This window comes from Triturus cristatus, chromosome 8 (assembly GCF_964204655.1).
Source record: "Triturus cristatus chromosome 8, aTriCri1.1, whole genome shotgun sequence".
NCBI lineage: Eukaryota > Metazoa > Chordata > Amphibia > Caudata > Salamandridae > Triturus > Triturus cristatus.
In genome coordinates this window covers 817183180-817199494 of record NC_140591.1, presented here as the reverse complement: position 1 = coordinate 817199494, position 16315 = coordinate 817183180, and the positions used below count along the sequence as shown (strand labels likewise).

General features: G+C 39.2%; 1 protein-coding gene across 1 annotated transcript in view; it reads right to left on the bottom strand.

Annotated features, from left to right (window-relative positions):
- The window catches only part of ITGBL1 (integrin subunit beta like 1), a 1349590-nt gene that overhangs the window by 676706 nt on the left and 656569 nt on the right, over positions 1–16315 (bottom strand). The window contains exon 3 of the mRNA XM_085622268.1: positions 1313–1459. Within this exon, the coding sequence (XP_085478394.1) occupies positions 1313–1459 (147 nt within the window). The remainder of the gene's footprint in view (positions 1–1312; positions 1460–16315) is intronic.

The following is a 16315-nucleotide window of genomic DNA, read 5'->3' as shown; positions in this document are numbered from 1 at the left end:
TTTAGCTGGTGCCATTTTGTTCTTTTTGTCATCTTCAACTAAGCTAGCTTCGATAACAATTCACAGACCCAAATCCTCGCCAGAGGAGGTAGGATGATTTCTTCTTTAAAATACATGTATTAACAATGTAATCAATATTTTCCTCTACCACCTAGATAATTGACAAATTATTGAAGCCCATAGGTCAATGTGTCTGCCCAAATTAACCTTTCCTTACTTATGATATCATTTAGTGTTCTTCAGGCCAGTTGCTGGATTTAGAGTTGCCCACCATTATTGTCCCCAACACAGCTCCTTGATCTATGCAGGGCATGGTTTGGGGTGGGGGGGGGGGGGGGTGCGTTGCAGTAGGTGTGGCATGCCATGCTGGTCTTATGAGCATGTAATATTTAACTAATTTTCCGAATGGCTGACCACCAGAACAGGGGTCCTTCTTTAGAGATATTATGATCAGTGTCCCCCACAGGCTGCTCCTTCTTCAGTTTAGTTCAGCCATACTAGGCATGGATTGGCAGATGTGGAGAAAAGTGAGTATCAGCAAGGGTTTCCATGGCACTGCGTTGGCCATCAGTAAAACCACATTCAATCGCATTCTAAATGAGTCAGGAGAACCGAGAGGAAGGCAAGTGAGACACCTGCCACCTTTCGGCTGATGTCCCGATGTTGCCCTGCTATCAACGAGGCCCTTCATTTTCTCTATATGCCGATGCTCCTGACATACACCTGCGCAATCGCATAATTAAAATAATAAATACGGCCAGGCCCCTTTAAAATGAAAACATGTTGCTCCAAGTTGGAAGCCTCTCTCTGCGAAGACTTTACAGCTGCATTGTTGTGATGAGCAAAAAAAAAAGCTTCAGGCACAGCTGGGGGTCTCCATTAATGTAAATTGGCTGCGCACCAGGAAGATCTGGAAAGTGGGTACTTAAAGAAGTATTGATGGTTAATTTAAAAAGAAGACCATTGACCTCTGGTTCTGTTAATCATTACAAAAAAGGCGTCCATGGCTCTAGCTACGAGTAATGGACGTGATGCATTTTATGATAAGTGTATCTTTGGTATTAAAATAGCACAGCTGGAAATCCTGTCAGCCTCCAAAGAAAACACACTGTGCAGATTTTTTTGTAAGGGGATTGTGGAAACGTATTTTTGAAAATGTGCATATTTAAAAGAGAGATCTAGATTGACACGTAGTGAAAGCTAGTGAATGACAGCCCCATGCGTTATTTGTAAAAAAAAAATAAGTAAAAAGAACAACAACAACAAAAAGAGAAGCTAGTGAGAATCATTACCAGAAGATATTAATTTCTACCTGCATTTGAGCATATGACACCTTGCGAATTACGGCACATTTCGTTGCTCTTCTTCCGGGTCATGTCACACGTAGTTGGATACTGACAGGCCTCCCCGTTCCAGCCTTTGACACACTTGCATATGCCACAGTCACACTTTCCATGACCTGCAACGTTAATAAGGCAAAGGTTAGTGAGGAAAATGTAACACAGATTTGCATTTATTTTATTAAAAAAAGATGCTACCAGTTGTGAATGATAATGGAGGAATACCCAATTCTGTGACCACTGGAGTTACTAAAAAGTCAATAAAGTTTCTTTATCTGAGAATCCTTTCATGGGGATCTTGAAAGACCATCAATCAAACTAGGGGAACCATAATTTAATAGTGAATGCTGGTGGATTAATGTTTGTGGTTAGTAGAGAGTTTGCTTTGGGGTTAGTCTTGCAATGGCTTGAGTGAGTTAGTGAGGAAATAAATAAATGTGATTCGTAGAGGATGGTTATGGTTTGAGTCAGTATACCGAAGGACTTTCTGCTTTTCTTGTGATGGGGGATTGGGTGACGTGGGTTGATGGTCTATTTCTCAGTCAGTGCTGTTTTATGGTATACTCATCACAAAAAGTCGGTGTCTTTTCAATGCGGTGTGGATGTGCGGGGGCGTTTATTTTATGCTAATTTAATTTCATTGTTTCTATGGTGCATATTGCTGTGGTGCATGACAGGGTCTGGTACTAAAATACTGCTGTAAAGGTATGCTATCCTAAATATAATTTATAAAAAATATCGCCCCACAGGGCTTAAAAAAGGAAAATCTACAGTCAATGGGAGGATATTTTTGTAATCGATATTTAGGGCAAAACATTTATGACTAACAAAATTTATGACAATGGGATTGTGATAACAACGGTGTGACAGTACAACTGATTTGGTAGCTCTTTGCCAATTATAATAGTATGGTGCAATGTTGTGCGCATGCCTGTAAGAGGTTTGTTTCTAGTGTGTGCTGTATGTGCAGGTCAATGAAACACATAAGTAATGGGGAAATGCATGCAAAAGTCTAAGCTACTGGCAATCGCTCAGGCTTCATTCTGGTTTATTGTTTTGTTCTAGTATTACACTGAAGATAGAGACCATCCTATACAACTCGGACTGTTAGAGGTGGAAACAGTCCACCCTAAACTGACAGGCTAGGTATCCCTTGAACAAGAACAAAAGCAACCCAGGCTGGTTTCAGCCTTGTTTGGAGCCAACACTGAGGTGCAGTTTGAGTCCTATGACTCAGTGAGAAAGGGTTCAATGTTGGGCATACCCATCGCATTTAGGGCACCACAATTACATTTGAAGGTGGTAGGAGGAATGCTTATTTCCGTCACTGGCAAACACAGGGGCCACATTCCGACCCACCATTCTTTGTGGACTATGTCACTCCAGAAAGGTACAAGAATGATGCTGAGTTGTTACTCATACTGAAGGAACTGTCCATCTGAAACTGTCAGGCCAGGTCCCTATGGGCAGGATCATAAACAAAATCCTGACTGATTTCAGCATTGTGGGCTTCATGAGTGAACTGTAGCTTGAGTCTCAATACAAGGATGGTGGGTGAAAAATTCACAACCATTCCAAGTGCTAATACCACATTACAGTACATGATTCTTTTGTCCACAGTACCCATTCAGACAGGGACTAGACTTATGCAAATCAGACTTGCTCCTGCACCAACAGGAAAACTCCAATGCAAGCTGCCAGGCTGGGTCGCCTATGATTGTAACGAGAGTAACTTCAGACCGGTTATGGCCTTGTTCGGCAAGGCACAGCTTTAGTCCTGTAATACAGCCTGCATGTTCTCCACGTCTAGGAATAAATCCAGTTGCACTTAGGACATCACACTGAAAAGCAAAGGTGATAGATGGAAGGCTTGCAAAGGTCTCACAACTGCTCCTTGCTTGGGCTGCTTGCTTGTCCATCATTTAGAAGTGCTTGTGAGGGTGGTGATACACTTGTGCTAGTTTTATCTGCATGTTTCAGGTAACATGAACTGCATGAATAGAACCAATATTATCGCCTTATGCTGCCCACTTGTGTCAATGTTTTCCAAAGCACACCAATGGAAGATTTTGAATCACACAGGGGAGCATGTTCCTCACATTATCTTTGTATTCAAACATGTTCTGGAGGCTAGTGGGTAAGTTTAGAGTCTGATACTAATCACATGCTTACCTTTGTTCATGTCCTTTCTTTTCTATTTTTCTCACTGACTCTCCACTGCTCTCATCTCGCCCTATCTTTTTATAACATTTTCCTCAATTGCCGTTCCTCTCTACACAATCATTCCCCATTTTATTTCCTTCCTCAATGTCCCCCTCTTCCCTTTACCTCTCACATCAACCTTCTCGGTCTAATACCACCCACTATTTACAGGTCTGCCTGAGTCGCCAATTGGCAATGAAAGGAGTGGATGGGGCAAGGGATGAGGTGGGTGGGTATAACATGGCCTTGATACAGCCAGCTACACCTATAATTCATGTGTCTGTGAGCAGGGCACTCTCTTATTAGGGAAATAAACTGTACTAATACATGCTTTATCCATGGCCTTAAGTGTTCCTCATTAATGATGAACGTTTTCTGGAGTGGCTGGTGTTATTCCTTTCTTTGCTGGAAATTACTCCTGAATTTCCATGCCTGAATCACAAAATATTTTCTGTGAGCAGCTTACTACAGATCTAGGTATAATTAGCTTATGAATTTCCAGGATTGTGACAAAAGAATTTATTTTTATTGTTTTACGTTTTTTATAGCACTTTCTAGGACCAAGGGCATTTAGGCACTTTATATGAGGACCTTATTACATAACACATTGTTTTAGGGAAGGGGAGGTTAAGTGATGTGCTCAGAACCACAGAATAGTGAGCCGAGGATTGGACTCAAACCTGGTTCCCCAATTCTAGAGCTAGCATCTGTGGCATACTCGTTGATCTGGCTTAAAAAACATTTTTGTGTGAATAAGCATGTCTCAGTCTAGGAAAGGTGTACAATGAGGCACGTAAGTCTAGGGTAAGCCATGGCTACTCACAGAAACAGCTTTGTCATTGTGGCTTTTGTGATCTAACTTTATTTTTACCCACTTTTTATAATAATAAAAATTAATACTTCCTTTTCATCTAGCAAGGTGTTAAATCCAAATTCCAAAGAGATAGTTTTCATTAACAGGTTTATTCGTGCAGCACTATACCAGCAACTTAGCATTTGCCAGGTTCCCAACTCCAACTGAACTCTCTATGTTCTACATTCCAGTGCAAAATACCGGTGCAAACACAGAATTATAATCAAATGAGAATCTATATACACTGTGTAAAGAACATATCACATCTTCCTCCTATAACAAAAAAGGAACATAATAATTCCTATATAGAACAGGAAGACAAGACAATGCCTGTTAAAAACACGAGAAGCATAATGTAACAAAAGATATACATATCTTCACACAAAATCTTTGTACCTTGTGGGAAGACATCTATCTCTCCCTACTATTCCTTTAACCTGTTTGCTATAGATTCAACCAGTTTACTAGCATTAGTGGAATCAGAAAATCCTTCTGAAGTAAAGAAAAGATCACTCAGAAAGGGAGCAGAAATGTAATGACTTGGTGGGCCTCCATTTTGTGGATTCCCAAACTTCACAAAAAAGCCTTTATTGTGCTCACCAATACACTCATTCCAATTGTCCTTGCACTTCACTCCTCTTCTCACATTCCAAACCTTACCATCTTACATAAAGACACTATTAGTGAAAACATTTACCAGTTTTATGGCCTTTCAAAATTTGGATGCACCCTTCTTCACCAGACCTGGTTTAAGAACCCTGACACAATCTCCGAGCTTGAATGTAGGTTTTTTCACCTTCCACTTTAAATGATACCCTTGCTTGGAAGTGTTCTGTTTCTCACTCACGCTCACAGAAACACGTTTTTTTTTCTCTCCACACTACTTCCACACTCCTTCCTGAAACATCATGGACACAGTTTGGAAACTTGATCTCTTCCCTACAGAAACATAAATGGACTAACCTCTGTAGTAGTATGTGATGTGATGTGATACTTTCACAACCTCTCCCTCAATACATCCTTCCACTGACATCCAAAATTCCAAACCCACACAACATATTCCTTTAATACACGGTTGAACCTTCCCATTGACCATTCCCTTGAGGTTCGTATATAGCTGTAGTTACAAGTTGGATATTTCAGTACTTAATAAAACTCTCAATTTTTATTAGATTTAAGCTGCACCCCATTATCTGTGATCAGTACCTCAAGGCACTCTTCCCTTGCAAAGATCTCTTTAAAAAATCAATAACATCAGTTGTAGTCTGTGCCACAAATTTGACCTTAGGCCACTTCAAATGATAGTCCACTAGAATCAAAGCAAACTGCGAACCTTGCAGTAGCAAATAAAATGTCCCAGAAATGTCAAATGCTGCTTTTTTTCAAGAGTACTCTGGTCATGATACAAGTTTCAATGGGCAGATCCCACCTTAAGCATCCTTTCACTATTGACACAAACATCACACTCCCTCACTACTCGGTCTGCTATTCTGTCCAATCCAGGCCACCAAGAACACGATCTAATAAGTTACTTCATGGAAGACAAACCAGGATGCCCCTGATGTGCCACCAGCAATTTTTTTTTTGTGCCTAAAAACAGGAGGCACATATTTTCCTTCTTTGCATGGCATAGTACCATCTACTTTAAATTCTTCAGAAACCTTCCAGTACAGTACCACTCCTGAAGGCACCTTCATCTTTCTTTTTAGGCCACCATTCCACCACATACTTCTTAATCACTGCAGACAACTCATCATTTCTCTCACTCTCCTCCCTATACCTTTCTTCTATAAACTTAACTTCAACTTCATCATTGTCCCCCATTCTCTCTTGTGGAACCATACACAGAAGTCTAGACAGGCAATCAGCTGTCACATTTTCAATTCCTGGCACAAACTCCACACTAAAACTGTACTTCGGCAATCTTGAGGTTAACCTCATAATGCGGGTTATAGCATTCCACCCAAAACACCCTCCCCCCACACGGGGACATTAAACCACCCAGAGGCTTGTGGTCTGTTCTCAACATGAAGCATCCACCCCTTCCATGAAGCATCCTAAAATGTTGAATCGCCCACACACAAGCTAACAACAACTTTTTAATGACAGCATATCTTTTTTCTGTCTCATTCAACATCCTTGAAGCAAACTCCACATTCCATTCTTCTTTTCCACATTTCGGTGTTATGACACCTCCAATACCATACAAGCTAGCATCCACAGTAGTAATGCACTCTTTGTTCATGCAAGATGGCCTAAACAGGGGCACCACTACAATTTCCATTTTGATTTGATCCAATGCTTTTTGTTGTCTCTCTGACCACTTTAACTCAGCATTGTTCCTTGTAAGTTCTCTCAATGGTTCCATTTTGTTGCATTTTTTAAAATAAATTTAGTGTAGTACTCACTGAGGACGGCAAATGACAAAGGTTTTTCCATACCATCGGGTGCTGGTACATTAACAATAGCATCAACAAGAAAGAGATATCTTCAGCACCACACCTTCTCCCAATTGGGTATGGCTTAAATATTCAACAGGTTTGCAAATCAATTTACACGTGTTCCCTTTGGAGGTGAGTCTGCTTTCCTCTAACATATTACATACACTTTGATGCTTTTTTAAATGTTATTGCTCATTCTTTGAGAGTATTAATATGTCATCCTGGAAGCACTTTACATGCCTCTTCATATCCTTAAAGAAATGAAACACCACTCTTAAGAACACTGATCCTATAGAAGCCAACCCAAAAGGCATCCTTTTGAACTAAAAAACCCTATGGTATAAGAAAAGCAGTAAAAGGTATAGATTAAGAGTTAATTCTATCTATTTGTACGCTGACCTCAGATCCAAGGTAGAAAATATTTTGGCCCCATTTAGCATACACACCACTTCATTAATGTTAGGAAGGGGGTAACAATAAACCTCAATTTTAGCACTGGTACTCTTAGGTCGATACACAACCGCAAACTGAGGTCAGCCATCCTCGCTAAAACAATTGGAGAAACTCATTCAGATGACTCCTCTTCTTCAATTACATCATCTCTCATATTTACTTCTAACATCTGTTGGAGTTCCTGTCTAGTATTTATCAATACCCTGCTTAACTTTTGTTTCACTGGTTTAGCATTCTGCCAAACTTTAACTTTGTGGGCATAGTTTTTAAGTCTTCCCAACAGCTCAGTGAACACATTCAGGAACTCTTCAAAGACCCAGTCCATATTATTCACTTCTGCACCAGTAAAACAGGTTCCCTGCTTCTGGGGCTCAAAGTTATACCTAACTTCCACTGATCTTTCTAACCTAACACATTAAGCTTTTGGCTTCCACTTACATTTTGACATAAGCCACCCTCTCCTAAATAGTTATTTCTACATCTTGATACCAATGCCGAACCATCACAACTCCACGGTATTATATCAGACTGTTTTAATTCATCCAACTTCAACATTTCTCAAACCTTCTCCCAAAAATGTCATATTGTTCCAAAACTTTAGCTATTGTAATCTTGTCCTGCAGCTTGGGATCTCCCATCACCCACAATTGCCCTTGTATGTTTTTTACTCCTGACATGTCCAATGATTTGATCACTAATCATCCCATCAGTTATTGGCCCAGAAACACAATTCCTAGACAGTGCTCTTAAAGCTGTAAGAAGTTTGTTAAAGGATTCTCCATCCTTTTGGGCACAAGTATTGAAGTTTAATCTGGTGAGAGCAGTGCAGGATGTAAGTTTCAATCTATACTCCATTCTCAATAGAGCTTCTTCAAAAGTATCAATGTGACCTTTACCCTCATGTGGCATAACTTGTGGAAGCATTCTGAACACAAGTTGTCCCTCTAAACCTAAGCAATGTAGGAAACATGTTTTCCTCCTCACAGTAGACGTTCTATCTCCCTTAATGGCATTCAGTTATGTTATGAGTGCTCCTTTCCATCTTGTCCATAGGAGCGGAAGGTCACCTTTATTTTGTAGTAATGCCACCAGAGGCGCGAACTGCATGTCGAAAACTAAAGCAATATTGAATGTCTGCTGAAAGAAGACTCCAGTACAAGTACAATTGGGTCATCCAGATAAGTTCTCTCTCAAATAAACAATAATGGGTGAAAATGTGACTGTCAGGAGAAATGAAAAATGTACAATCAGTAGAAGTACTCCCGATTTACCATATCTGATGTTGAGTGTTTTCTTTTGCAACTAGAATTTGGATTAGAAGACTCTATTGACTTTGACGTGAGATCGGCTGATCGCTAGTAATAGGTAAGCATCCTGGTGCGTTTGTTGAAACTGATTCTAGGAGGTTTTCATTTGATCATTTTTTGAGATTAAAACTTCCCACTTTTTTCTTCCCCCTTTTTTTCTCTATTTCAATGTTTGGTCCTGAGGAGAACCCCCATCTACTAGACGTGGGGTTCGAAAAGTGTCGACCACTTTTTGTACAAACAAGTGTGGTAACTAATACAATTTTTAGGTTTCTGCCTGTTCTAAAAAATCATTGAATCTTTAGTATATTGTTAAAGTGCAGAAATCTGTTCTTTTAAAAAAAACTCACACTGTTTGTTTGCTAAATTGCGTTTCAAAAAATGTTTGCATTGAAATCCCCTTTCGTTTTATGAACGTTGATTTATTCTATGTTACATGTTTCATGTTGTCCTAGTCTTATGTCTGAGTGTTGTATAGTGAATGTGTTATACAGTTGATCTGTCTACAGTTTTTTCATTAATTTAATGTTTGTATTGTCCAAGTGTTCAATCAATGAGATTATACGGGTGTTGTTAATAAGAGATTCACATTTTTAAAGAAAAGATAAATGTGTTCATTCTCTTATGAAATGGAATAAAAAAGAATTTTTGCAAAAAATAGATCTGGGTGACATTGATTGGAGTCTTTGCACCTGTTTGAACTAGTCTTTTGCAAAAAAAGACATCAGTATTGGCAACTTTGTCGTTGTTTTTTTATATTTGGCTCAGCCTTACTGATTATAGCCAAACCCTTTGGTGTTTATAAAGGTACATTAACAGTAGCATCAACAAGAGATATATTCAGCACCATACCTTCTCCCAATTGGGTATGGCTTAAATATTCAACAGGTTTACAATTCAATTTACACGTTCCCTTTGGAGGTGAGTCTACTTTCCTCTAACTTATTACATACACTTTGATGCTTTTTTAAATGTTATTGCTCATTCTTTAAGAGTATTAATATATCATCCTGGAAGCACTTTACATGCCTCTTCATATCCTTAAAGAAATGAAACACCACTCTTTAGAACACCGAACCTATAGAAGCCAAATCAAAAGGCATCCTTTTGAACCGAAAAAAACCTATGGTATAAGAAAAGCAGTAAGAGGTATAGATTCAGAGTTAATTCTATCTATTTGTACGCTGACCTCAGATCCAAAGTAGAAAATATTTTGGCCCCATCTGGCATACACACCACTTCATTAATGTTAGGAAGGGGGTAACAATAAACCACAATTTTAGCACTAGTACTCTTAGGTCGATACACAACCGCAAACTGCGGTCAGACTTCCTCGCTAAAACAATTTGAGAAACTCATTCAGATGACTCCTCTTCTTCAATTATATCATCTCTCATCTTTCCTTCTAACATCTGTTTGAGATCCTGTCTAATATTTATCGATACCCTGCCTAACTTTTGTTTCACTGGTTTAGCATCATAGTTTTTAAGTCTTCCCAACAGCTCAGTGAACACATTCAGGAACTCTTCAAAGATCCAATCCATATTATTCACCTCTGCACCAGTAAATCAGGTTCCCTGCTTCTGGAGCTCAAAGTTATACTTAACTTCCACTGATCTTGCTAACCTAACACATTCAAGCCTTTGGCTTCCACTTACATTTTGACATAAGCCACCCTCTCCTAAATAGTTATTTCTACATCTTGATACCAATGCAGAACCATCAAAACTCTACGCTATTATATCAGACTGTTTTAATTCATCCAACTTCAACATTTCTCCAACCTTCTCCCAAAAATGTCATATTGTTTCAAAACTTTAGCTATTGTAATCTTGTCCTGCAGTTTAGGATCTCCCATCACCCACAATTTCCCTTGTATGTTTTTTTACTCCTGACATGTACAATGATTTGATCTCTAATCATCCCATCAGTTTTTGGCTTAGAATTACAATTCCAAGACAGTGCTTTTAAAGCTGTAAGAAATTCGCTAAAGGATTCTCCATCCTTTTGGGCAGGAGTATTGAAGTTTAATCTGTTGAGAGCAGTGCTGGATGTAGGTTTCAATCTATACTCTATTCTCAATAGAGCTTCTTCAAAAGCATCAATGTCACCTTTACCCTCGGGTGGCATAACTTGTGGAAGCATTCTGAACACAAGTTGTCCCTCTAAACCTAAGCAATGTAGGAAACATTTTTTCCTCCTCACAGTAGACATTCCATCTCCCTTAATGGCATTCGGTTATGTTATGAGTGCTCCTTTCCATCTTGTCCATGGGAGCGGAAAGTCACCTTTATTTTGTAGAAATGCCACCAGAGGTGCGAACTGCAAGAAGACTCCAGTACAAGTACAATTGGGTTATCCAGATAAATTCTATCTCAATTAAAAAGTAATGGGTGAAATTGTGACTGTCATGAGAAATGAAAAAGGTACAATCAGTAGAAGTACTCACTATTCGATATAGTATTTCCTTCAATGATCTTGCACTCACAGTGCAGTAATGGCAATGCTCCAAAGTAGGTTTTCAACAACACCTAGTCAATACAGCATCGGCGTGCATGAAATAGGAAGCGCTCATACTTCCAACATTGCCCAAAGTAACATGGTGTTTGTGAGGTAATGCGCTTCTGTTGCAAAACACAGCATGACATGCCAAAACGTGAAGACTTCACATGACTCACTGCTTCACAGATGACTCCCAGGCTGCTTTGTTTTGGAGACATCACACTAAACGCAGTGTCCTTGAGCCTCCTGTGCCATGCATATGAAATAGCTTGTGCGAAGAACCAAATTCAGCAGGTAATGAATTCCAGAGTAGATAGTACAATCTCCGATAACTACCACATCTGTAGAACAGACGCATCCAAGTATCACCTGCCAAATTCCAGAATGTAGTTTAACTGACACCAGTTGATGAACAGCAGGAAATTTGCGTAATAGGCTCAATCAAATAGGTACTACTCACCAGAATGGTAGAAAGTATCTTATTCCTCGTCACCACATATTGAATTAAGATTTCACTCAGATAGTTTTAAGTAAAAGGTTTATTCATGCAGCATAGCAATAGGCCCTCAGCATCTGTCAAACTTCCAGCTCTAATGAGCTCTTTGGGCCTGATTAGCAAAGGTAAACATACACTTTTGTGTAATTTTATGATTGTTTTCTAGTCACAAAAGTATTTTACAAGTAGTATCTTTAAAAGTGAAGAGTCTCTGCACATAAAAAGATAGGATGGTCCAAATTGGTGTGCAGGAAAATGCTATGCCAGATGCCATAGCTCTGTCCTGTGTATTCTGATAAGGTATTACAAAAGTCAGTAGGACTGGTTTATTTATTGTGAAAAGCACACACTAAATCCAATAGAACTTTTACAGTAAATTGTTGTCAAATTGTTTTGCAGTCTTTCGAAAGATATTTTGTTATATGTAATTTCACAGATTACCATAGTGATGGAGCAAGGTCTCGTAGAAAAGAAACTTTCTCGGAAGCAATCCACTCGTTTAACTCATTAACAAGTTATTAATAAAGTTTCGTGAAAACTAATATGCACTACATGAACACGCAGGTCAGTGAAGCTTGCGTAAGTGTGTACTAATGCAGATAACAATAAAAAAGGACTAATATCGCTTTAAACGGGAAATCTGTTTTGCGCATGCGTCAACTACATCTACGTAGGATGACAAACTAATGCTTGGAGGGAAATTCTGGCGCATGAGCAGAAGCATTTAAAATGGAGTCTGGAGACTCACGTGCATGGCACCTGCTTAGCTGAACTGAAAACAAGCTATTTTACTAATGCTAATGCGGGGAAAAGTATTAATCCATAAAATGGGATAGAGTAGAGGTGGGTGGTATACAGTGCAAACACTTTATTTGTGAAATTAATATTTGTCTTTCTGACTTCATTATTAGTGCGTATTTGGGCCTCTCTTGCATAACTGAATTGAGCTGAGTGACGTGAAGACTGCGCATGTCCACTGAAAGTGAATCGTGAACAATGACCAAGTATTTGAACGGGAGCCAAAGGACAAGTTTTACAGCATGGGAATAGAATGGTACAGAGTTCAACAATGAAGAGTTGTATTCATAATGAAATAAAATGTTTCTATGTAGATAAAATGGGTGCATGGGAATACAATTTGCAAATAAAAATTAACGCAATGGGTTTGCGAACAATAGTTGAATTAATTTTTGTGACATGTAAGCATGTGTGATGGAGCTACCCCCTTGCCTGACCAATCAAATTTCGTATTTTTACGATAATGAAACATTAAGGGGTGAAACATGGAGAAACGAAAGGTATAATTAAGATAGCTTTAGTTAGTTAGTCAGAGAAGAGATTGCCGTGCTGAGGAGATGCTGTTGCTGGGGGAGATGCTGAGCGATGAAGCTGTGAGATGCAGGAGTTGCTGATGGAGAGCCGACTACAGAATCTGAAGCAGAACTTTCTATCCTAATTTAATTGGGTTAGATCAGAAGATTGTGGAAGAATCTTGGGGAGGAAGAGAGTGTCAGAGAGGGGTGAGGCGCAACCGACGGTTTTCTAGAGAGGTCAACTATCCTGTCCTGATTCCTGTCCTGATGTCTTTGTCTCCTGACCTATCCCAGGGGACCCTTACCAGCCCTTTGGCCAGGGGGTTTGTCTTTCACACCATCCTTGGTAATTATAATTTCTCGTTATTTGCTGATGATCTTTTCTCTCTGTCTTCTCCCTTTCTGAGCATTGATTATTGTTTATGAATTGAATTTCTCTCCTATGAATGTTGGTGACTGCGCTGTATTTTTGAGATGGTTCACATACATTTAATTTAGATAAAGATTTAAAATTTTCCTGAGCCTGTGGTTATTTACTTCATAAATAAATTAATAGTTAGAGTTATGTCTATTATCACCATCAAATAGTTCAACTAATGGTCTATTGACCAGAGGAAAGAACTTCTTGATCAGTGAAGGGTTAGTTAGAGAGGAACAGAGGTACCAAATAATTAATCCTAAATATTATGAAATCTATAAACTTGACACCAGCAGTTTACTCAAATGTGAGTTTATGGGCCCAGGTGAGTATATGGTAGTGGAGTATCTGTTGTTGGTATACCGCTGGATCAATAGTAGACAAGGGTTTTAGTGTTGGTCACCCACACTGGCACACCCAGGAGGCAGAATCTCACTGTGCTGATTTTTGTCAGGCTCTAACGAGTTTTGTCAACTTTCATTTGGGCATGTTTGTAATTGTACAACTGCATGCATGATGGTTACCTGTTTATGCTCACTTCAGTAGGTCTGTATTTTGTATATAGCGTCAAGCCATTGGTAAAGGCTAGAGGCCTTGACGGTTCACTGGGAAAAGTTACATAAGATTCCTTAGGTGTCATCTGCTCATAAAGAAAAGTTATGACAAAGCCTTACTTATTGATAAGAGCAATTGTTACCGGCAATAGGCTTTTTAGGCAAATTTTTATTACACCGCCCTGAAGCCTAGAGGCAGGTATTTTTTTTACATGAAATCATGCAGAATAACTTAGTAGGCAAGGGTTTTGATGTTGGTGAACCACCTGAACAAACCATGGGGATGGACGATTTGCACTATAGCAAGCCTTATTAGGCTCAATTAGTATGGATTTTATATTGTGTTGACAATTGCATATTGTATATATTTGTACGTTTATTATGGTATACCTGATGATTACCTTGTGGAAAGGCTTCTATACAACATAGGTCTGAGTTGACAATGGAGACAAGCCAATGATAACGGAATGAGGTCTGATTGGTTCACTAGGAAAAAATATTTCTGATGCCATAGATCTGATCTGTTTATTATGAAACATTATGATAAATCTAATAGGTCTGACACATTGATTGTGAAACACGTGTTAAAGTCAAAAGTAGAAGGCTATTTCTCTTTATCAAAGCCTGCAAATATTTTGTTGAATGAAATGTCACAAAGTACCTTTGTAGGGAAGGATTTTGGTTTTGTCTACCGCCTCTGACAAACCCTAGGGGAGAAGATTTGCACTGTAATAATACTAGAATCTCTTAGCTGTCAGCCACGACTTAGTAACAAAGAAAGTCATTAAATAATACATACATCCATATATAAATATGCATCCATTAGGAGCATAGAGGGCCTTTGCATCAGTTCTGTTCTTACATTGGTCTGTATGAGTGTCATTTACACTCTGCTTCCATCAAAGATAGTGTATGCATGGGGCAACAGCTCAGTCCACATCAGACATTGGCTCTCTTACACTGTGAATGATGCAATTTTATGATTACAAATGAACATCCACCTCAAAGGAGTGTGCTCCAGTATCAGGGCTTAGCCAGCCCCTCAGTATTATTTTATTTTGATAGCACTGCTTTCATTGCTTTGCCTCTCCTCTTTTGTTGTTACTATTCTCTAAGATAATACTACAGTTCTCCAGCATTGCTAACGGGTCATTTACTTGCCGTTCATTTTATCAGCAGTGTGCCACATCCCACATTATTACTTTCTCTAAACCAGGAGACAAGGATTGAATGCTGTTATTCATAGTGTAAAACCAAAGGGGATGATGGACGGAGTGTTGAACATTGCAAGCACTCACCCCCAGTCAACTGATCAGGGTTTAATCCATCATCATTCTTTAGCTCGCTCCGCCACCCCAGTTCAGTATGCAAATCAGTATGACCCTGTGCCTCGTGGGAACAGTCCAGCCCGAACTGCCAAGCCATGTCTTCCCTGGAGGCACAGGGTCAAGACTGATTTGCATATGGCTGGGTCCAAACTGGAATGGCATGGTGAGCAAAAAACGATGGATTTAGGCCCAGATCTCTGTACTGAGGTGAATGTATGACATTGTTCTGCATTCTGTCCGTCAACTGTTGTTTTTGCGTTGTTCATAGTGTATCATGTGCTTTACCATTACAATATGGCCAACACATTGGGTCTAAATGTGGGAGCCACGTTGGAACTTTAAAACAATGATAGACTATTTACAATACATCTGCAAAATGGACACCTGCTGCTATGTTTAGTTTATTTATTTCAAACAAATGCCTAGACAGCAGCTGATTTTCTTTTTTCTACTTATATTCTTTTAATTTATTGTCCATATGTTGCTGAATTTGTGTGTATTTTATTGAGATTGTGTCAGAGGGTGAATGAAAGAATGAGTCAGTAGATCTATGAATAGATCAATGAGCTCAAAGAAGTGCATCAAAGTACATGTATGATCACCTACCGAGTGCCTAAACCCATCAGAAACACTAGAGGCCCTTTCATGTATAAGCCAAACCTATTGCCATTGCCTGTGCTTGCCTATTCTTGCTCTAGGTGCCTTCTGTGTTCTGCACAAACAGGAAAAATATGCTGGCAAAACATTTTATGCAGTTGATGTCTTGAAGATCTTTTACCAAATACCCTACTATGTTGTATCTTCAGCAATTGCACAGCTCTTCCTGCTATGTTACCATTATCGAGTAATTTGAGTTGCTTGACTCTGTGGGTCACATCTCTACATGTAAGTAAGATTTATACATGGAAAAACGAATCTGGTTTTAATTCGAAAGGTTGGGATCCTCCTCATACTTGTGCTTGTAGACATGTCTGTGCAGATTTTTGCCGACCTCTTCTATATCATAAATTACCCTCAACAGTACTCCAAGTGGAGAACTAAGAGAGAGGTTTACGCAAATGAGGCAAGGACCCACAGAGTTTCTGCATGAGGTAAAACATTTATAGAA